Source organism: Chenopodium album, chromosome 12 (genome assembly GCF_948465745.1).
Source record: "Chenopodium album chromosome 12, dcCheAlbu1.1, whole genome shotgun sequence".
NCBI lineage: Eukaryota > Viridiplantae > Streptophyta > Magnoliopsida > Caryophyllales > Amaranthaceae > Chenopodium > Chenopodium album.
Window position 1 is genome coordinate 12,914,270 of NC_137845.1, and position 23,838 is coordinate 12,938,107.

General features: G+C 35.0%; 2 protein-coding genes across 3 annotated transcripts; both read right to left on the minus strand.

Moving 5' to 3' along the window:
• Positions 1-12,034: 12,034 nt before the first annotated feature.
• LOC145570893 (putative nucleoredoxin 1-1) lies at positions 12,035-13,258 on the minus strand. Its single transcript, XM_081630016.1, has one exon. The coding sequence runs from the start codon at positions 13,256-13,258 to the stop codon at positions 12,035-12,037; it is 1,224 nt and encodes a 407-aa protein (XP_081486142.1).
• A 6,073-nt stretch (positions 13,259-19,331) lies between these two features.
• Positions 19,332-23,558, minus strand: LOC145570360 (uncharacterized). 2 transcript variants are annotated; one of them, XM_081629411.1, is made up of 4 exons: positions 22,938-23,052; positions 21,303-21,373; positions 20,861-20,947; positions 19,332-20,770 (listed from the first exon to the last, which is right to left on the minus strand). In XM_081629411.1, the coding sequence occupies exons 2-4, from the start codon at positions 21,354-21,356 to the stop codon at positions 19,505-19,507; spliced, it is 1,407 nt and encodes a 468-aa protein (XP_081485537.1). In that variant the 5' UTR covers positions 21,357-21,373; positions 22,938-23,052; the 3' UTR covers positions 19,332-19,504. The 2 variants fall into 2 exon arrangements, with proteins under 2 accessions (XP_081485537.1, XP_081485536.1); XM_081629410.1 differs by lacking the exon at positions 21,303-21,373 and having other exon boundaries at positions 22,938-23,558.
• Positions 23,559-23,838: the final 280 nt, after the last annotated feature.

The window sequence follows — 23,838 nt, forward strand, 5'->3', positions numbered from 1 at the left end:
GGCTGGCAGATGAATCAAGTAGAACTTCCTTATATGTCCTACAAGTATATAACTGACCTGCAATGTGTTAAACAAAGTGGCATATTGCGATTTAGCTAATAGAAATAGGTTGATTTAGATGAAAAACAAGTTAATGTAGGAAGTGATCAAGGCAAATGATAGTGTTGTTGATCAAGGATGTTACACCTAGTTTTATTATTGATTTTAAAGCCTTCCCTACCTCTTTCCTTTTGTTGTAGCGTTCCTTGGAAAGAATTCTTCGCTGTGGCATTCGACTTGACATCTAACAAGGGAGTCTCAAAACTCTGCTGATCAACTGGGAGTGTCTCCAAAGGTGAAGTGCATGATAGGGATCCTCTTACCACATGTGATCCTTCCAACCTGTAAATTAGGAACTTAATTAAACCATTAGAAATTTCAATTGTGGAACCGGTTATCATTGATTGATTGGGATCCTCTTACCATAAGTTGCATAAATTACATTGGTTTAACAATGTAATAGAAGAAACATGGGTATGATGGAAGTAGAGTACAAAGGAAAGAAATGCAATTTAAATAAAGATATACCTGCGGCTGGCAGATGAATCAAGTAGAACTTCCTTATATGTCCTACAAGTATGTAATTGACCTGAAATGTGTTAAACAAAGTGGCATATTGCAATTTAGCTAATAGAAATAGGTTGATTTTGATGGAAAAACAAGTAAAAGTAGCAAGTGATCGAGGCAAATGATAGCTAGTGTTGTTGATCAAGGATGTTCCACCTAGCCTTCCCTACCTCTTTCCTTTTGTTGTAGTGTTCCTTGGCAAGGATTCTTTTCTGTGGCATTCGACTTGACATCTAACAATGGAGTCTCAAAACTCTGCTTTGCTGGCAGTGTCTCCAAAGGTGAAGTGCATGATAGGGATCCTCTTACCATATGTGATCCTTCCAACCTGTAAATAAGGAACTCAATTAAACCATTAGAAATGTCAAGTGTGGAAACTGTTATCGTTGTTTGATAGGGATCCTCTTACCATATGTTTGTGTAAATTACATTAGTCTAACAATGTGACAGTAGAAATATGGGTAAATATTGCAGCTAATAAATTATCAAATCCTCTTACCATAAGCTTGCATAATAGTACAATGTATTTGATAAAAAAAAATTCTTATTAAATCAATAGGAGGCCAATTGCAACAATTTCACAATCGATTCTATGTGAGCTAATAATATTATCTGCAGCTCTGCAATGAGAATTAAGAGAAGAGTGCATCCTTTTATTACAATAGAGATTTGTCTTGTGCAACTATTTAGAATCAAAAATACTATAAACGGAAGAAGGACCACATTTCATATATATCACAAGATAGTAAATTCATTCCCAGGGTAGTGCAATTTGGAGGTCCAAGGTTAGAGGCACGAAAGTGTGCAAGTGTAATGTGAATCTTATCATGTATATATGTTGCTAGGCTATCAACAAAATACAGTGTATACCTGCTGCTGGTGGCGGAAACATGTGGAACTTCTTCATCTCTTACAGACGAACACTGGCCTGGTATGAGTTAAACAAAGAGAAAATGCAATTTAGAGGATAGCAACAATAAATAGGTATACACGAACATAATAATCTGTTGAAGTAGTTGAGCTAGAGGGAAAACAAGAAAAAAAAAATTGCAACTATAGTAAATGATGGAGTTGATCAAGTATGTTCGACTTTCACCTTGTTCGACTTGGTCGAGATTATTGCCTTCAATCCTGGTAAATTAAGAAATTGTCAAATAGTATGTGATGTGAAGTAGATAATTGTTCAATAGGGATGACTCTTATCATAAATTTGCACAAGTATGAAAATGTACTAGAAGAAACATGGGTATCATATAGTAATTTATCACAAATGGAGTACAAATTTGTTAGATTTTATTTGTTAGATCGATAACAGGCCAAATGCAACAAGTTCACCATCAATATCATATACCATATGATCTAATGCATTCTTATATATATTTTCGAGTTTTGGCTTATGAACAAGAAGAGCCTTCTCACAAGCTAATCAAGCTATGTTTTTTTCGTTGTAGTGAATGAGGGAGATAAACATTTGTACATAATTCTTAACATTTGTAGTGGAAGAGAAAACTTTCGACTCATTTACAAAAATAAAAATAAATAAATAAAAATAAAGAAGAAAACTTGAGACTCAAGTAGACTTACTTCCGAGGTTCTTGCTTCTCTTGGGCATCCTTCTTGTCTTCTTCAGCTTTATATAGCACTTAGGGAAATTCAATTCACACCAAATTAATGACATTATAACATTTACATTCTAAAAATAGCAACTGGAGTACATCAATTTGCTTCATATCTTCAAACGACATGACAAGATAAGTTTGTCAAACAAAACTACTATATATATCTTCAATAGATAATCAGAAGTGCATGTTAAGATCATAATCTAACACAAAAAAACAAACATAAGAAATAGAATTATGAGCTTTTTTTTTTTTTACTAATCACACAGTACAATGAACTCATTTTCATCATATAAAAATGTAGAGAAAGAGAGAACACCATTGGAAGAGTTCATTTTTCTTGGGTTGCTGCAAACAGTCTTGGGTTTGCCACGAGAATGAATCACGATACCGCCGCAAATGATAAGAATAAGCTTAGTAGAAGCCTTGATGGAGGTTGGACAATGCAATCTATGGTGTCTTTATAAGAGAAACAAAACCTAATCTTATATTTTATTATTATAGACTTATAGGTTATAGTACCAAAACATATAAACTCTTTAAAACTCATTTTGGTTCGAGGTACAGGTTCAAATCCCCCTATCAACTCTAGTTATACCTTTTATTTGTTTACTAAAGAAAATTAGATGGTAGAGGACCCTTAATTAATGGGTTATAATTTAAGAAGTATCCAAATAATGCAATTATAGAAGAGGAGATTTCACTTACAAGAGAAATCGGGCAATAGAGTCCACTAACAAGCCCATATAGAAGTTTTGATCTGAAAACAAGTTAATGATAAAGTAGTCATTTATCTCCCCTTCCTTAATCCTTAATATGGGACAACTCACGCGTGGATAATAACATGGTTTCACCCCTCCTCCATCGAACCTCCCCAAATTCATTTATAAGTCAATGAATTGTAGGAGTTGGAGCCACTGCTGACTCTGCCGGAACAGATCAGACCATATCCGCCTATCTGGCGACCTCACATCTTCTTCCAGCGCAGTGTAGGCGGTGGTGGATGATGTCAACGGCCGAGCTGGCTTCATCGATAAAAGCTGCAGCAAAGCGATGAGCTTCCCGTTGAGTAAGGTATCATGATCAGCAAGGAACTTTAACTCCATATTTTATCTGAAATACTGACTGCACTTCGATTTTTGCTCTGAAACCATATGATCGCCTATGTTTAATTTTGTAACTAGTATGTGCACTTTTGATCTTATTCTACCTTAATTTTCTTGTGTCTTCTTTCTTGCTCTCATCTCAAAATGTAATGAATGTTAAATTTCAACGACTTTTGTTCAAAGTTATAAGCTATTCCATAATATATGATTTTTAAAGGTTGGACGTTAGTTAGGACTTGTTAAAATCATATTTTAGCTCTTGATTACGATGCTATACAAATTTTCATAATTCATTTGCTCTCTAACTACTTGTTGAGTTGTTGGTGAATTGGTCAATTGGATGTTGATAGAAATACAAATTACAAATACAAACAAAATATTACAAAAAATAAAAAATAAAAAAAAAATTGTTAGGCTGATTTTTTTTTTTTTTTTTTTTTTGATAATTATGATCAACTGTCAAGTATAGAAACTTAAGGTCTAATTAAGGTAGGGTGTGCTAAATCAGTACCATTAGAACTGAATAATAACTGATATAGCAGAGCACAAAACCCCTGTTAGATTTTTTCAATAAATTCGCCTAGTTTATCAAGCAGCAATATTCTGAATTTGCAAACATTGTTTCTATTAAACTGTAAATTTGACAATGTCCATTTAATCACTGTTGTAGAAATTGAACTGTTTCTTAATTGATCAGCACCATTTGAAATATTACACATCTCTTGGAACAAAAAAAAATACAGAACCAGATTACTTTTAACTTGCTAGAATGGCTGGAAATGTGACTGATGGTTCAGGCATCCTTTGATCGAGATGGGATTGAGTTCGTGTTTTTATAATAATGTGGAAAAATCAGATAGTTGAAGCAGCAACAAACATCTACAGATTAAATTCTGGTGATTTTGCTGCATCTCCCGTTTGCAATGCTTGGATAGTTGATGCAGGAACTGTTAGTAGATAAGCAAATTAAACGAAAGTACTTATCTCAATGTTGTGTAGACCAATTGACAATTGTCGCGTCGTGGTAAACCACTGACCTAAAAGACGATTCCGTGCTACCCCGGTGCAGTAGACATCAAGCGGTCGCCCTCCAGGATAAGCACGGCGCCGGAATTTGTGTGCACTCACAAACCCGACTGGAATTCAGAATACTTGCCCAAAAACCGAAGGGATATATTTTAAGAGAAGGTAAGAAGTTAAAGATGGATGGTTTTATTGTCATATCTTTCGGAGGTGAATAATGTTGATTTATAAGGCAATTGAGGGAGTAAAAACAACCAGCAATTAAGGGGAAATGGTCATCAATCAAGTGGTGTAACATCCACCCATTAATCCCCAATAAGAGCTAGCTTTAATCAACATTAAAAGGGTAACGGCTAGTCTTTAAGTAACAACATTAATCAGCAATAATGCCCATTAAATTAGCAATAAGAGGAAGCTAAAATTAAGGGATTCCAATAGCCATTAAATCCCAACAGTCAAAAGAATAAACACCGTAACTTTCTTGGTTTTACTTCAAGAACTTCCAACAGGAACTACTTATCATACGGCATCTGATATTGCTTTATTTGCACATTCAATTAGAATTGGATAACCTATGAAACTTATACATTAAAACTGGTACAACACATTTAACCCCACAAATAACCTTAAAATTTCTTGTTGACATCAAAATAAAAAAATAAAAAACAGCCCTTTTATCAGTAGGAAGGTTTACTAGATCAAAATAAATTGATTGCGAAATTTGAGAGGGATCACATTCTTTTTCAAGACCTGATGAATTGATCTATTTTCTCAACAAAAACTGAAACGAATAAATACAATATAATGGTACAAGGCTACAAGCAGGTGAAGATTATAACATTCTCAAGAAAACGGAACTAAACAGAACAAGACTTGTAACTAGCTACTTACTCCATAAAATACATACAGTCATACAAGTATACAACCCAATATGTATGAAATCAGTAAAGACTTCCCAGCTTAGATAACCAGATAGATCACCAAAAGGAAATTTACTAGGCCCTCGATCTGTTAAAGCAATTCAGCTTCAGTTGAACAAATCCGCCCATCTTCTACAAACAGAATAAGGGTATCGTGTGTGTATTTTCTTTCGTGAATATTTTCTTAGCCAGTCACAAAATATTGTGGTTTATTCAGATACTGATGTTTATACAAATAATCCATACTTCCATAGTATAATGCTGTACTTAAAATCAGCGATCAGGACCATGGTAAAATTATTGTCTACTTTGGCGGTCCAAATCCTGTCAATCGTTAGTGTGATATACTTTGTAATAGCATAAATAAAATCGATTTACTAAGTTGTTGCTAAGACTCTTAAGAGGTCACTCTCTCTCAAACCTCGGCTTCTGTTGGTGTTTTTGTAGAAACTTTCATCAGTTGCTCATAGTAAATCCCATTATTTGATCATATTTTCGTCAGAATTGCTTTAACTTACCACGAGTGTAGTGAAGGTGTGCTAAATCAGTAACATGAATACGAAATAGCAGCACAAAACTCAGTTTAGCAAACAGATGCTTAACAGCGGGTATTAGAAGCTTAGGAAAAATCTTAAACGACAAACATACACCAAAATATGCAGCAACTTTATGAGCGTGTTAGGACAATATTAAGGTAAGCTTGTGCTAGTGCAGATTTATAATAAGGTCAGTAAGACAGACTTTTTTTTATCAGTAATGTATTTTCTAATAAAAAAAATAGATGAATAACTTAAAAGCAATTATACAGAAGCATAGTATATATGATAAAAGATCAACTCTAACAAAGGATAGGCTCATTAAAAGGACTACACATCTTGTGGAACAAAATTAAAAAAACACTGAAACTATTAAAAATAAATGTTCATATCATAACTACAAGCAGGGGAAGATTATTACATCCTCAAGAACATGGAACTAAAGAGAAGAAGACTAACTAGCTACATCATATCGATAAATGTGTAGATAAAACTCTTAAGCTCACAAATGACATCCTGGCGTAGATTATCACCAAAAGGAAAATCATCAGGTCCTTGATTTCTCAGAAGGTCTTGAACTCGAGTTGAGCAAATCCTCCCATCTTCTCCAAACTGAATGAGGGTACCGCGAGTATGTTCTTTAAAGAATATTTTCTTCGCCAGGGAAGTTGAATGATCAGGGTCAAAGGGGCATATTAACCAAGGCATTACTGCAGATAGTTCAGATTCATCTTCCACTTCAATTGTACTAGTATGCATACTCTGAAGGCGAACAAAGACCACTTCGAATGTAGGATGCTTTGCCTTAATCTCATTATACCAAATCAATAATTCATGATAAAGTGTAAGGTTATCCACAAGGTAATAATCAACGTACAGAAGTATGTTTCTGCCTTCGAGTTCAGACACATCAATCTTATTATTTCCTCGAATAACATAATTTCGTGAACCATAAACCAACAAAGAGTCCAAGGTGAGTTCCCTAAGCCTCATCAATCCACTTTCGACAAGGCCTTCTCTAGTGAATGGAAATCCTTCTATCCCGAACTGGTTTATGATCTCCGCGCCATACAGTTCCACATATCTATCATGTGGTCCTACTATGATTAGCTGATTTTTTTGCCATGGTCCATCGGTGAGCCTCTTGAGCCTGTGGCTTACTGAGTTATTGAAGGGCAATCTCCACCAAGATATGTTCTGCTTTTGCAACACACTATCCACTTTTGCGTTGTATACCTCAGGATCAAGACAGTCATCAAAGGGCATGTAAACAATCACAATCTCAAATGCCAGATTCTGAGCCCTGCAATGCTCATAGACCTTGTGCAGAGTTGGGATGAATGTATCAAAACCGGTCAAGTATAAGGCCACTACCTTCTCACTGAGTTCCGAAATAGTCACCTGCTCAAGAACACCAGCTGAATTATTCTTATAAACAAAATCAGAAGGACTGCAACCTAGTAGCCCCTTGAGTGTGGATGTAGAGGGAGTTTCCCATATTGGCCAGTCATTCGCTCTAAGTTCTTGCAGCTTCTCAAAAGTAAAAGGAAAGGCATCGGCTCCATGATCCCACAAGAAGATAGGATATCCACACATTAAGTTTCTCCTAAAATCTACTTCATCCTTATCCAAAATGAGACATCGAATAGTCATACAGACATCCGGGCCAAGGCCAAGGTCAGGGCCGCCTATGCCAATGCCAAGGTACTTACATATAAAGTCACGACGCTTTGAGTCCTTGAACGGTACTACAAGGCACGAAGAGGGAAAACCCGTCAAAAAGTGATTGAAAACCAACTCATGATTCGCCAATTCATTCATCTTCACAACCACTACCATCTCAAAATCGTTTCTTGTGGAATACAAATCGTAACATGTAGTCGCTAGACTTTGTATATACATCGAACCCTCGTCTTCACGAAAGGCAGGCACATAAAAACAACAAACCATAACGTATTTTCCACTAAACACCTTCCCTTCAACCTCAACTCGCTCACCATCATTTCGTACAAGGTAATTCAAATCACCCACATCAACCAACAACGATACAACGTTAATAAACTTTACTAACTCAATAGGACATAAACTTCGTAATTCTAAACCCATTTGATTAATATCATCAGGAAATTCCGGTACCTCAACTTTTAATTTCCTTGCTATAGGACATACATTCCTCACACGGGGTATATTCTGCTCTTCGTTTATCACAGGCCACATCGATTTTACTAGCCTTCCATAACACCGTGGCAAATCAAATGAACTCTCTCGATACAGTTCCTCCAGATACTCAATAAAATCCGGCATGGAATCATGCTGTCCTTGACACACAATCTGTTTCTCATTATTCACTAGGACACATTTTAAACCAAGATCACCCAAATCAAGGTACTTACATATAAAGTCACGACGCTTTGATTCCTCGAATGGTACTACAAGACACAAAGCGGGTAGATGTCTCCAGAACCCATTAAAATTAGATATGTGAAAAGCATCTGTTTCATTCGGTTTTATCACCACTACCATCTCAAAATCGTCTCGTACGAAAAACAAATCGTGACAAGCAGCTATCAAATCTTGTGGACAGATTGTATTAAATTCGTCATCGTATAAGTTGTAATAGTCTTTAACAGGCAAGTTAAAACAACACAAAAGAACGTATTTGCCACTAAGCATCTTCTCATCAACTTCAACTTGTTCATTGTGGTGTACGAAATCAAATAATTGATACTTTCGTCGAAGGTTATTCATCTCACTAATGCAAGAAAACAAGGGCATAACATTGAAGTTCTCCCTACTTTCGAACCGTGTTTTATCATCCATACCTAAATTAAACAAAGTTGCTTTATCGTTAAACACGATTTAAAGTACAATTTAAAGATGTCTAATGTATTATAATCAAGTCAAAAAAATATATTGAATTCAAACGAAATTACTTAAATAGTAAATATTACTCCCTCCGTCTCTTTTTTATTTTCATTACTTGTCTTTGATAATTCAAAACAGGAAGAACAAATAGAAACGAAGGAGTGATAACAACAACAACAACAACAATAAAACTGGATTGAAGAAAATCCTAACCTTTTCTCCAAAGATACGATCAGAGTATCGGATTATTCAACCATCGTAATTTCGAGGTAATTAACCCCTAATTGAGCTCTAATTAAACTTTTATTTTTTTTTTTTGAAAGAAATAAAAAATTGAGCTTATAAACCTCTAATTTTCAGAACAAAAGTGAGAAAAGAGAGAGTTAAAAAGTTTTTAATTTTTTTTATTTATTTAAAGTTTACCTTCCTAGGAATCCTAAAAATCAAATTCATATTGTGATATAATTTCCTATAGATATTTTAAGATAGAATTTGTTAAGTATTTTTTTTTGAAAGAAAGAATTTGTTAAGTATTGATTTTAGAATATTATTTTAATTTGTTTTTTAGAAGTTAATGTCAAAAAATAAGGCTATGAATTTTCATTCCCAAACAAATAACCTCATCCGGCTCAATTTGTGTTTTTTCACATTTGATTTTCTAATACATAATTATGTTGACAGTTGAGTATTAATATTTATTAGAGAGTCAAATGTAAATAAATAATGAAATAAATAAATAAAAAAGATAATAAATTTTCATTCGCAAATATCCTCACATAGCTCAATCTGTTTGGAGGATTTTAATGTGTTTTACTCCGTATATTTTTCTAGAAACTTCTATATTTTAGTAGTCAACAATTTAAAAAACTGAGCATGGTTCGGAAATACTTCCTTCGTTCTTTTATTATTGCACCATAAGAGTTTGACACAATATTTTTGGTAGTGGAAAAAAGGAGAGAGAAAGGTAGGAATACAAAGTTGCCCATGTGATTGTACACAAAATAAAATGTAAGTGTTGAAAAGTAAGGGTATATTAGGTAATTATAGTGTGAACACAACTATTTCTTTTCCTAAAATGGATATGGTGCAGTATTTGTGAAAATTCCTTAAAAAGCAAGTGGGGTAATATCAAAAAAACGGAGGAAGTAATCAAGTTTGATACAAGCAAATTTAGGCAAAAATTTGTAGCCTAGAATTTCTGCTAAACTATGGGCACATAAGCAAATTAATTATCTAAGTACTTAATAATGTATTAAGGATTTTATTCAGATAACCTACAAATGAAAAGAGGTTTTTAAATTATACCAAAAGATTCAAAATCGCAATTAATTCCCAATAAAATCAAATATTACAATTTTCAATCAAATTTATAAAAAACAAACACTCAAACTCAAATAAACAAGTATGAAGGTCAAATAAACAAGTATGAATGTCGAATTTGGCCTTACCTTTCGTTTTTATTTGTCATCTTGAACAATTTTGGACTCAAAATTTCGAATTTCTTGAAATTTTGCTTGAGGTTTGAGGAATTTAAATGGGTTTGAAGTTTTGTTTGGAGAGAGAAAGTGAACTTTTGGTAAAAAAAATTGAAATGATTTGTAATTAATGTATGGTAAAAAAAATAATTATAGCACTACTTATTTATTTCATTATACAAAAAAAATAATTATATTATTATACAAAAATAATATACAAAATTGTTGCACAAAAATCTGATGTACATTATAAATGAACACTATGTTCTTTTATGTATATGTCCATGTACATTATAAATGAACATTATGTTCTTTTATATGCCCATGTACATTAGTATATACCTGCATGTTCACTCCGCCTTTTTGTACTTTGAAGCGGATGCACCATGCGGATCGTGCATCCGCCTCCACGAACCAAGCTTTGTCAAAAGATAAATACAAGTATTATCCTTAATTATTAAGGCAAAAGCTAATGAGCGCCTCACGGTATTAGATAAGAGAATTAAAAGTGGAAATATTAGAGTAAAACTAACATTAATTACACCGAACGACGCGTGATTTTATCATGCATTCCGAACTTAATACAACTTCAACCAATATAATTATTGTTTATCTAACGCCCTGGGGCGCTCGTTAGCAAGATCCTATTATTAATGGCAATTTTATCAAAACATTCCACGACTTTTTATCCGATCCGAAGCTAATGAATGCTTGATCAAATAATTAAAAACCTTAGAATCTAAGAAAAAAAATTCTCTTTTCCTGATAAATATTATTATAAAAAAAAAAAAAATTGTTGCTGATTAAGAGTGAGGCCACTTTTTTCAAACCTCAGCTTCAATTGGTGTTTTCTTAGAAACTTTCATCAGTTGCTAATGGTAAGTCCCATTATTTGAGCATATATTCATTGAAAATTTGGAATTGCATTAACTTAATTAATTACGTACCATGGGTCTAATTAAGGTACGCCGTGCTAATTCAGAAGCATTATTGCCTAGTTAATCAGTCAGATTTTATCAGTAGAATCGCGCGCCTATTAATCAAGCAGCATATTCTGAATTTGTATACATTGCCTCTAGTAAACTGTATTGGTTGAGCATTGTTTCAATATTGAACTGTCTCTTAATTAATAACCATCATTAGAAAGAAATATTTCTTGTAACAAAAAATAAATAGAATAGTCTGATTTTAATGAGTTATCTAAGTTCTGAGTTGTACATATGATCATATCTCTTCTATATCTGATTCTGCATTTTTTTTTTGTCCATTTGATGATTGGAGGCGGCAAATATCATACCAAATTTTCGACTTCAATTTCACTTTGATACTTATTCCTGTTTTTCTAAAAGTTCAATTTGGCCTAAAATGGGTGAGAATGAAAAGGGATAATATATAAAGATCCATAATTTCTCTGTTTTGGTGATAATCCCATACAACATCAGTTGGGAACTATGCTTGGTCTGCATACTAGTCTAACTACGACAGAACAAGAAACAGAACCAGATTACTTTTAAACTGCTAGAATGGCTGCAAATGTGACTCATGGTTCAGGCATTCTTCGAGATGGGATCGAGTTCGATACAGGAACTAGTGATCATATGGCAATTGATAATGCTTTACATTTAACCCCACAAAACACAGCTCTTTTATCAGTAGGAAGGTATAGTAGATTAAACTAAATTGATTGCAAAATTTGAAACGGATCAGTAAATTGACAAAGCAGCTAATGCAGAACAACACAAATTGTGAAATTGATCGATTTCCCGAAAAATAAAGTACTGAAACTATTACAGTAAATAAAATTCTACAAAGCTACAAGAAGCTCAAGATTATTATATATGTTCTCAGGAAAACGGAAGTAAAAAGACCAAGAATTGTAACTAGCTACACCATAAGATGCATATTGTCGTCGAAATACTCGTAACTATTATTTAGTTTATCAATGACTTCCTTGCGTAGATTATCACCGAAAGGAAAATCACCAGGTCCTTGCTCTCTTAGAAGGTGTTGAGCTTCAGTTGACAAAATCCGGCCTTCTTCTCCAAACTGAATAAGGGTATCCATATAGTATGTATCTTCTACGGCGAATATTTTCTTTGCCACAAAAGCTGAATGATCAGGGTCAAATGGGCATATGAACCAAGGCATTATTGCAGATAGTACAGATTCATCTTCCATTTCAATACTACTGATAATACTACTCTCAACAGAGTCAAGACGAACAAAGACCACTTCAAAACTAGGATGCTTTGCCTTAATCTCATCATACCAATTTAATAATCCATCGTAAAGGCTAAGGTCTTCCCCAAGGTAATCAAGGTACAGAATTATGTTCCTGCCTTGGAATTCAGACACAGCAATCCTATCATCTCCTCGAATTACATAATCCCGTGAACCATACACCAACAATGACTCTAAGGTGAGTTCCCTAAGCTTCTTCATTCTACTTTGAACAAAGCCTTCTCTAGTGAATGGATATCCATCCATCCGAAACCTGTACATTATCTCCCTTCCATACGGATCCACATATTCATCATGGGGTCCTACAATGATGAGTTGTGCAGTGTTAAATCTATTATAGGTGAGTTTTTGAAGCCTCCGGCTTACTGAATTATTAAAGGGCAATCGCCACCAATCAGATATGCCCTGCTTCTGCAACATACTATCTACATTCGCCTTGTAGGCCTCAGGGTCAAGACAGTCATCAAAGGGCATGTAAACGAGCACAATCTCAAATGCCAGATTTTGAGTCCTGCATTGCTCATACACCTCATGGAGTCTCGGAGTAAATTCTTCCCAACCGTTCAATAAGTATAAGCCAACTACCTTCTCCCTGAGTTCCGAGACAGTAATCTCCTGCTCACGGACACCTGCTGAATTAATCTTATACACAACATCAGAGGGACTGCACCCTAAGAGCCCTTCAAGTGTTGACATAGAGGGAGTTTCCCATCTTGGCAAATCGTTTGCACTAATTTCCTGCAGTTTCTTATCAGTAAACGGAAAGGCATCGGCTCCATAATTGCACCACTCTTCAAGAAATCCACACAGTATAATGTTTCTCTTAATATTTACATCATTATCCAAAATGAGACATCGACCTCTCATACAATACCAACTGTAGGGGTTAAAACCAAGGCCAAGGCCAAGGTACTTACATATAAACTCACGACGCTTTGAGTCTTTGAACGGTACTACAAGACTGTTAGTGTGTGATTCAAAAAATTAATTAATTATCTCAGGGTTCATTTGGCATCACTGTGGTTTTCTGTTTTTTGGTTTTTTGTTTTTTAAAAGTATATTATATATGTCCCATAATGAACCAAAAATTATTTAAGCTTATTAAACTCATAATAATTTTGAAAACTGACAACAGAAAAGTGGAAACACCTTTTCCTTGTTTCCAATTTTTGGTTTTTAGTTTTCAAAAAAACAGAAAACTCAAAACCAAAAATGATGCCAAACAAGCCCTTAGTTGCTATTTTCTAGCTTAATGATGTTAGTGGGTTAATAGGGTCATAGTTTATTATCATGTTTTCATGTAAGTAGGAGTTTGTTAAGTTGTGGGTTATTGATCAAAGTCACGTTGTTAGTGGCATATTTAGTGGGGCCTAGTTGTCCTTGAAGATAGGAATTATGGTTAAATTCCTTAGCCTATTTAAGAAGTCTTTGTATTTTCAAGTTATGATTAAGTGAGTAATATTATCAGATTATTTTGCTTTTATGTTCTTTTATCTCTTTCTTAATACTTCAACTGACAAGAAGAGGGAAAACCCGTCAAAAAGTGATTGAAAACCATTGAAAACCAACTCATGATTCGCCAATTTGTTCATCTTCACAACCACTTCCATCTCAACATCAGTTCTTGTGGAATACAACTCGTAACACACATTTGCTAGACTTTGTGAATCCAGTGAAGATTCTTCTTCATGAAAGACAGGCACATAAAAACAACAAACCATAACGTATTTTCCATTAAACACATTCCCTTCAACTTTAACTCGCTCACCATTATTTCGAACAAGGTAATTCAAATCTCCCTCACCAGACAACAACGATACAACATCAATAAACTTACCAATCTCAATAGCACACGACTTCTGTGATTCCAACACCATGCTATTAATTTCATCAGTATATTCTGGTCCCTGAACTTTAAATTTCCTAGCAATAGGACATACGTTCCTCTTACGAGGTCTATTATGCTCTTTGCTTACCATAGGCCACATGGACTTCACAAGCCTTCCATAACACCGCGGCAAATCAAAAGAGCATTCTTGATAGAGTTCCTGCAGACACTCAATCAAATTCGGCATGGAATCAAATTGTCCTTGGCATACAATTTTTTTTCTCAACATCCAACAAGACACATTTTAAACCAGGATCATCTATATCCACATTAAGGCACTCACATATAAAGTCGCGACTCTTTGAGTCCTTAAATGGTACTATAAGACTCAAAGCGGGTAGATGCCCCGAGAAATCACTAAAATAAAAATTATCTCGGTGATAGTCTTGTTCATTTGGTTTGATCATGACTACCATCTCGAAATCTTCTCGTACGAAGAACAAATCAATACATGCAGTTAACAGATCTTGTGGACAGAGTGTAACAAAGTCGTCGTCAGTTACGTGGGGGTCGTGGGCGTGAGTAGCAGGCAAGTGAAAATAACAGAAAAGTATGTATTTGCCAGTAAGAGTATTCTCATCAACTAGTTCGATTTCATTGCCATGGAGTTGGTACCTTCGTCGAAGGCAATTCGACTCACCAATGTGAGACAACAAGGGCATAACATCCATATCCTCAAACCCTGTTTTTGAAATATTTAATCAACATATTATGATCAAGTCAAAATTAAAAATAACCAAAAGATAGTAATAAACTATTAGCAAATTAATTAAAAAGAAAAAAACAAAAGATGAAATTAAAAATGAAATAAAAACTCTAACCTTTGCTCCAAAGCTATGATCAGAGAAATAGAGGATTATTCAGCCAAGACCTCCAAAGCTCTGACTTTTGTTACAGAACAGAAACTGAGAAAGGAAGAGAGAGTCAATTTATTTTTATTTTATTTTTTTTTTAGGGTTTTTATAAAAGAAAAAAAAAAATTGTTTAAAAAAAAAAAAGGGGGGGAAACTTAGGGCTAACCTCTCACAAGTGAAGGTAGAAAAATAGAATTGGGAAAAATTCTGAGCTCCAAACCGCTGCTGTGGTGGTCGTACTAACGTCGCCGCGCCACTGCTGTGGTGGCCGTCGCTGGTGGTCGCTGCTATGGAGTATGGTGTTCGCTACTTTGGTTTTGGGTGATCATCAATTGCTGCCCTTTCCTTCCTTTCTTTTATTTTACAAAAAAAGAATAATATTAGTGTGAGTGTGTGACATTATTTATATATTAAAATCGCAAATGCCATTTACGATTCGTGTCTAAAAACCGCTACTGCCATTCGTAGAACCGCTACTGCTGAACCAGAAAAAAAAAAAAAAAAAAAAAAAAAAAAAAAAAAAAAACCCTAACCTTGTACCAATCTCACGTGCAAAGTATCGTGAGAATAAGCTTTTAAACCGACATAATTAGGAAATTAATTTAGAATTAAGCAAATTTTACAAAAATCGTTCCCGAAATATCTTAAGGAAGTATAAATCAAGGGTTGTGAGACAAATGGAAGTGTCTCACAACTATTATAATAACATAAAAGTATAAGGAAGAGAGAGAAAGGGGGAGAGAGATAGGAAGAGTGAAAAAGGTAGTGTGGGCCCCACTAAAATTTTTCAAACATGTATCACGTGTAATAACGGACAAAAAATTTTAGGGACCACTACCACTAAGTTTATATTTTGTTCCACTAAAACTCCAGTGGAGCCTTTTGAAGTACCACTGAGACTATATTTTGTACTACTGAGAGTGTATTTTGTACCACTGAAACTCCAGTGATATTATTTGATAATTCAATAAGACAACTTTAAACTATAGCGTGAAATGCCTATATTCCCTATATCTTCACTCGAATCTAAATTAATCATGAACCAGGAAAAAAAAGAAAAAAAAACCATTAAAAATGACCCGGCTGGCCGGCTCAATTTGATGTAAACAGATCTGGACTTAAAATTCCAGCCTAGAACTTCGGTCCAATCACTTGGCCCAAAATAGGTCATTTCTTTGGGCAAAACCTGAGAACAGCCCGACCATTAAACTTAACATTTTAAATTAATAAAATAATAATAATAATAATACTTCCTCCGTTTTTTTTATTATTGCATCATAGGGGTTGGGTTCAAATATTTTGGTAGTGGAAAAAAGTAAGAGAGAGAAAGGTAAAAATACAAAATTGCCCATGTGACATATTGATAAACTAAAAAGTAAGTGTAAAAAAGTAAGGGTATGTTGGGTATTTGTTTTGTAGTGTGAACACAAATAATTTTTTTCCTAAAGAAGAAATGATGCAATATTTGTGAAACTTTCTAAAAAAACAGAGTTAAGTATACAACAAGGGACTCAATTCTTGCAAAATGTGGGGAAAGGGGACTCTATTTATTTTACAGAGGAAAAAGGGACTGGGCTAGAATGGGTTTGGGTTTTCGGTGGGTTTTAATTAAATAAGGGAAAGAATTGAGTCCCCTTGGTTAAACAATTGAGTCCCTTTGGTTTAATTGTGTTTTTTTATTAAGAAAAAAAATATTTTAAATTAAGACCAATAAAAAATAGAGTCCCTTCCTCTTTTTGAAACAAAAATAAGGCATAGAATTACAAAACTTTCTGAATGTTTGTTTTCTTCACATCTTCATTACATCTTCATTACATCCTCGACCTTCCAACTCCACATTTCTCTTTAAAATCACAACCATCTCATAAGATAATCTTGACTCACGTGGATTGTCAACCACCTACCACCTAGAGGTGATCAATATCAGTCTGATCCGAGTTTGGATCGATCCGGCTCGAAAATAGGGCGCGTTTGGGCAAGCCTTAAAACATATTTTTGGTTACAAACCCGATCCCAGCCGGAAAAACTCGATAAGTCTGCTACTTTTTTGCGGGTTTGGCCTGGGCACGAGAAATTTTGTCAAGATCCGGTCCGATTTTGACCACCTCTACTACCAACTTTATAATCACGCAATCAAACAAATGCAAGACAAATAAGCTACAATAAACCAGAGATGAAGAGCATGCTTTGGCTTTTTTTTTTTGTTCTTATTATTATTATTATTATTATTATTATTATTATTATTATTATTATTGAAAGAATTATTTTTTTTTTTTGGACAACAAACATTAAAAAAAATTCAAGAACAAAACTTTTGCATTGCTATTGCACTTTCTTAATTTCGAACAATTTTATTTTTAAACCAATCAGCAGTAATGATTAATGAAGGAATTGAATTTGTCTGGTTTAATCAAGGTAATAATGAGGGGACTCAATTCTTTACAAGGGAATTAATTCTTCTTGGGTTAAAAGTGAGTTAAGTCACCTGAAAATACCCCCTACCACCAAAGATTTAACCCCAATCCCCTTTTCCTCTGTAAAATAAATAGAGTCCCCTTTCTCTACATTTTGCAAGAGTTGAGTCCCCTGTTTTATACTTAACTCAAAAAAACAAGTGGTGCAATAATAAAAGAACGAAGGAAGTAATAACTAATATTAGTGACTGAACCTCCTTCCTTAGTCCTTCCTTAAGACCTTAAACCTGATAGTCAAACGAAGTCTTCCTTAAAACTTTGAACTTTCAACGTTTTCAAATTATTAATGAGATTTTTTTTTTTTTTTAAAAAAAAAAAAAATATATAGCTTCTGGACCAAAGAATCATCAGTTGCAGAAATAGTTGGTATATCATGCATTCAATCATTCATGCTGCTGGCCTTAAGCACGCAAGATCAAGTTAGTTCAGCTTCAACGTCTAGTTTGGTACAAACTCTTAAATAGACCTGGTTCACGCAAATTTATTAGGGACTATGTCCACGCAAGTTTTTTCCCTAACTTAATTGTTGATGATTTTGCCGGATTAGAACCCGACAATAAAGAAGAGAGCTGCTACCTAAGAGAGGTAAATTTAAGGGTATTTCGACCATTATAAACTGCCGGCTAAATTCTACTACTCAAAATTCTGAAAATATTTCAGATAATGAGACAGTGAATTTACCATGCTATTTTAATCAATACGAATAGTATCAATATATATACCATATTGAACTATTTCTTGAAAAAAAAAATAATAATAAATAAAATAAAAATAAAATAAAAATAAAAACTATCTTGATCCTAACTTTATATGAAAAAAAGAAACTCAGTAATTAAACTTAAGACGTAAACTTTTTTTTTTTTTTTTTTGGTGTTTAGAGAGCCACAAGGACGGGGGTGAGAATCAATCTCAGGATCTCCAGGAATCGGGAGGAAAGCTCTAACCACTTGACCTATCCCTCACTCTCACTAAGATGTAAACAAAATAAGAATTAAGAAATATAATCTTGCCTCTGAGTTATGCGCTTCAACCACATGAACCTTCTGGTTGCGTATATAAACATAAAACAAGAGACCCATAAATAAAAGACTCTAAAGTGACTTTCTCAATCTTGTTCTCCCTTTGGACAAGGCCCTCTCTAGTAGTGAACAAATATGCATCAATTCCGTAATTGCATAGGACCTATACTCCATGAGGCTCAACATATGCCGCATAGGCTCCCAAAATAATATCATAAATGGGTTAAATGAGCCTGCGGCTTACAGAGAAGGTAACATGCCACCAAGAGATATTATGATTCTGCAAAAAACTAATAATAACTCTCACACAAGCCTTGGGTCAAGAAAGACAATAACGGGTAAGTAGACAGTCAATTTGTAATCTGTTGCACAAACGACCAATAGGTAAATTTTAGCCCTTGATGATCTTAGAAAGAGTTTTTATGCACATATCTTGATGACCAAACACCAAGGTAGCCTCAAACATCAAAAAAGAGATCACTCGTTCCGTGATCAACACAAAATTACTATGGATCATGTAACCACAACGGTTCTTCAATTGTTTTCTACTTATATAACATTTCAATTGGGTGAAATTGAACAATGCCACTTGGCCAGACCCTTGAGCCTCTTACAATAGCTCATGAACTCAGCCTTCAAAAGATAGATATCAAGATAAAAGCAGAGGTAACAACTAACACACACATATGGCAGGTTAATCCACCATTTTAAACTTCTGTACAGTGGTTTAAAAGGCTTCAGGAGACGAGTTCATCACCTCTGTGTTCAACTATACAAAAACAGCTGCAGTTGACTTCTAATAATCCCTAGATACAAACTAGGTATATTTTTTCAGCTCTACTTATATAAAGTAATGTTGCGGACATGGAAGCTTACAGTCATGAATGAGCCAACCCTTTCCATGATGTCTCAAAATCAAAATAGAGCATACCTGCATCAACTGGAGTAGGCACTGAAGCTTGGTTGTTCATATCCAACAAGAAAGAGTCCTGTGAACCAAGAATGTCACTGCCATCATGGTCCCAGTTCTCAAAATCAAATTCTGGAAATTCTGTATTATCCAGTACATTCCGCTCTATTGTTGGTAAATATTCATGCACAGGCACTCCACCTTGAACTACGAAATTCTCTGCTGCAGGCAGTTGGCAGCTCTTTGAAACAGTGTTCAGTGCATTAGAAGCACTACATGATAACATTGGCCCAGAATAACTTTGTTCTGCAGAAGGATGGCTCCTCTGAGTTATACTGCTTAAAACGTCAGGGGTACTGCAGGACAAGTTTGGGCCAGAAATAGTCTGAGTAACTGCTGATTGTATTTCACTGCATAGTGTAATGTTGCTTTGTGCATCAGTATTACAAGGAAGAACCAGACCAGAAACATTTTGGGTTTGGTTCATGGATGTATAAGCAAAGGGGCCATTACTTGCAATAGCAACAGAATGACCTCCATGGAAATGTGAAGTCGGTGTATGAGGACTAGGCTGACTATATCCTTGCAAATGCAAAGGTGATGTACCAGGAGATATACTGCGTGGCAGGCAAAAACTGGGATTTACATCCAACTGAAGTGATGACACCGTTGAGTTAGTGGAATTGTTTTCACCAAGGTTTTCAGTTAACTGCTGATTTGGCAGATGCTGTAGGTACGCTACACTAACATTTTTTGGTGCACGATAAGCAGACCGATTAGTAACCACAGGTCTTGTTAATCCAGACCTCTTGAACATAGCACGGGAAGCAACCACTCTATTGCCCTGGACTTGGGTATTACTGTTACAGTTCCGGAGAAGTGTCCCAGAAATCAGATGTGGCTGGAATCTATTTGATGCTACAGCGATACTAGATCGCTGACTCCTAATAATATTAGGGAGGCCAAATGTTGAAGGCACCCCACAGGCAGATGTCGGATTCACAAGTGAATTAGTTCCTGATGGAATTTGTTGCAATTGCGGAAGCTGGTTCAAAGAACCAAAACCAGGCTTGGTAATTGGAATGGGAGGTGAAGGGTTCTTCAATTGCCTGAATTTCTTCCTTGCAAGCTTCCAGAATTCTTCCTTATCAGTAGCATGACAATGATCACTACTTGAAGCTCCACAGCCCCAAAGGGAACATGGAGCAAGTGAGTCACAAACATAGCAATGGCACTGCATTCCATCAAGGCGAAATCAATCTCCGCAAAATTACAATGAAGAGCATACAAATGTAAAAGAAACAAAGCATAAGGGTAATCTAACCATTTCGCAACGGCTTTCATGTGAAGAAGAACTGAAAGGAAATTTGGCACAGAGATGTCGTGGATGAGGATAATCTCTGCATGCAACCTGCAATAGAGTGCAAGCATGAGAATTCTATTCATTGGGAATGAGATCGGAAGACGCTTATGCTTCATGGAGAACGCCACAAAAAGATTGTCATTCATTTAGATCCTTCCCTACAACCACACTTTTGTGTCTATTCACTAGAATACATTTCATGGCCCAGCTTCAATAAAAGCAATGTTTTGTGAATGATTCGTTAAAAGTTTACAACACCAAAGCACATACTACGGAGAATAATAGTTGCCAAACATCATAAGCATTGGGAGCTGCGAGTGTAAAAGCAATAACAATACTGCCAATTAAACCCCACAAAAGACAATGCTTTACATATAATCAGATGGAACTGCGCAAGGCATACCAATGCACTATTATGTGGTACCCAAATGCAACAACTCTCCGAAAAGAACTGCATGAGCCTGAAAACTGGATCTGCAAGAGCCAGCACACCATAAAGCATTGGTAGTCTGGCAAAAATTTACGACTAGCAACTGGACTGAGAAATTCTGTCAGCAATATAAGCAGAAAAAACAATCAAAGGGAGGGAGGGACAAAGCGGTACGCTATCTCCAAAAAAGCACAATATTTACCACATGAACTATTAAAAAATATATATATATATACTCCAAAAAACAAATCGAGTATAACCACATAGAATTCATGAATGTTTAGAGCTTCATGATTCTCACTCAAAAGGGCCCACCAAATTCTCAAAAATGCCAACAAAATAACAGCAAAGGCTAGTGTTGGTAACTAGTCTATGAAAATTCTTCATATACAGTCAGCCGAAAGCTGAGGAAGATATGGGCCACTATGCATATGCAAACAGCATAACATGGTAATACTTACATAACACCCAATACAGCACAGAAAAACCATATGACATTTATCAATTGAGACATAGCTACAAAAACAAACTCCCAAGAACCCAGTTTCATAACACCCTGTACCTAACATTACAATAACATCAGCAACTTGACCAAATAATTCATAAGACCACTAAAATCACATAGGGAAAACAATTTATCAACATAAGATAAGCAAGCTGATTACACTTCACAAACACTGTCAGAACAGTTATAAAATAATCTTTCCAAAATCTAAAAAAATCACATCAAAAATACCTTAGCTTATAAAAAAGGATACAACTAATAGAAACCACCAAATAAACACAATTCCCTCAAATTACATCATAAACCTATCTCTAATAAAAGAATTTAGAGTAAGTGAAGGACACCAAAATTCAATCAGAGTAATTCTTGTCAGTAATTTAAGCAAATAATATCAACATGGGAAAATGCACACCAATAACAATATCAACGCTGAAATTTATACCAGTTATCAGATCAACAAATTCCATCAACTAAACCTCCAAAATAAATGTAATGCTCATTCAATATATTCACAAGTCCAGTGCCAAAAGAATGCATAATTCTAGCTCAAACCCAACAAATTCTAAAGAAAACGCCAATAAATTGAAAGCGGAAGCTAGTGTCAAAGACCTCTACGTTTAATCCATGAAAAATCGTCAAAATATAAGGAACAAAAGGGCATGATATAAACCCCAACTATGCCTATGCAAGTAATGCAGCAATCATGACATCTTCAGACAATCATAAGATTCATAACAGCATCGAAATAAAGCACACTCGGATAGCAAATGGGTAACATGACACTTGAAACTCAGTCAAGTAGCACCCACTACCAAAAGTTTGATATCCTCGATCAGCTAATTTGCCTGAATATTCATAACATTCGAAATCAACAACCGAGATACAATTATTTAATAAAATGTCAGATAAACAAACTGATTATAACCTACAACACCATATTAAACAGTCATCAAATTCCTTTTACAAAATCCTAAAGGCTGAATTCCCACCAAAAACATAATTCCCTCGCATAAATCCCATGAAACAGCCTCTAATTCAATAATTCAACGCCAACATCAAAATTCAACCAACAAAAAGGTTAAAAAATCATAAAACTAATATACCTGACCCGTTTCGCCAACGATAAGCAAATCATCCGAGTCTTCTTCGGACTCCTTAACCTCGTCTTTCGGTTTATCGGGATCACCTTCCAACACCACACAATCATCATCATCATCATCAATTCTAGGCATCAAAGTTTTGGCCTTTTTAGGCTTCTGTACTATAACTTCACCCACCACAACAACATCATCATCGTCATCAACAACAACCTTATCACCACCGCCGCCGCCGCCATCGCCGTCGATGCCGTCACCTAAGTTGAAAATACCACCAACAGAAACAGGATCATCATCTTCAAGAAGCTTCGTAATCCAATCAAAATTGTCGGCGGTGGATGAATTGTCAAACCCCACTTCTTCATCAGAACTCAATTCAAGAATTAGGTTTCGGTCCATTGAAAATTTAATCGAAAGAGGGGGAATTTGGGGGAGAAATTTCGTGGGATTTTGTGGGATTTATAAGAATTGAAAAACCCATGAATAAATTAGGTGAAGGGGAAAGAGAGAGTGAGAATTAAGGGGTTCAATTGTGAAGAAACCCTAGAAAACTGAAAGTGTACCAAAAATGGCATTTGGGAGGAGAGAGAAATCACGAGGTTTTTTTCAGTGTTGACTCATTACAACCCGGTGAAATCGAACGCATGAATGAAAAAAAAAATTGACAAGAAAAATAGTTAGCGTGATCAGCACGTGATCTAAGGTACTTTTTGGGCTAAGTTTTTATAAATGTTTATTTGATTTGATTGATTGGGCTTTTTAATATTGTTAATTACAAGTATCATTTTGTGTTGTATCATTCGTTGGACTGGATTCAATGGTAATGTGTTTATGTGACTATATGGTTTGGTGGTTGATCCAAGTGAAAATGATGTTCTAAAATATCTAAGGTTAGCATAATTTAGGA

Excerpts from the sequence above, each read along its gene's own strand:
- LOC145570893 (XM_081630016.1), bottom strand. The coding sequence starts at position 13,258 with ATGAGAGGTCGATGTCTCATTTTGGATAATGATGTAAATATTAAGAGA.
- LOC145570360 (XM_081629410.1), bottom strand. The coding sequence starts at position 23,330 with ATGGACCGAAACCTAATTCTTGAATTGAGTTCTGATGAAGAAGTGGGG. Across the intron at positions 20,948-22,937 it reads TCGTTGGCGAAACGGGTCAG|GTTGCATGCAGAGATTATCC; the intron begins GTATATTAGTTT and ends ACTCTATTGCAG. Across the intron at positions 20,771-20,860 it reads ATGAAAGCCGTTGCGAAATG|TGCCATTGCTATGTTTGTGA; the intron begins GTTAGATTACCC and ends GATGGAATGCAG.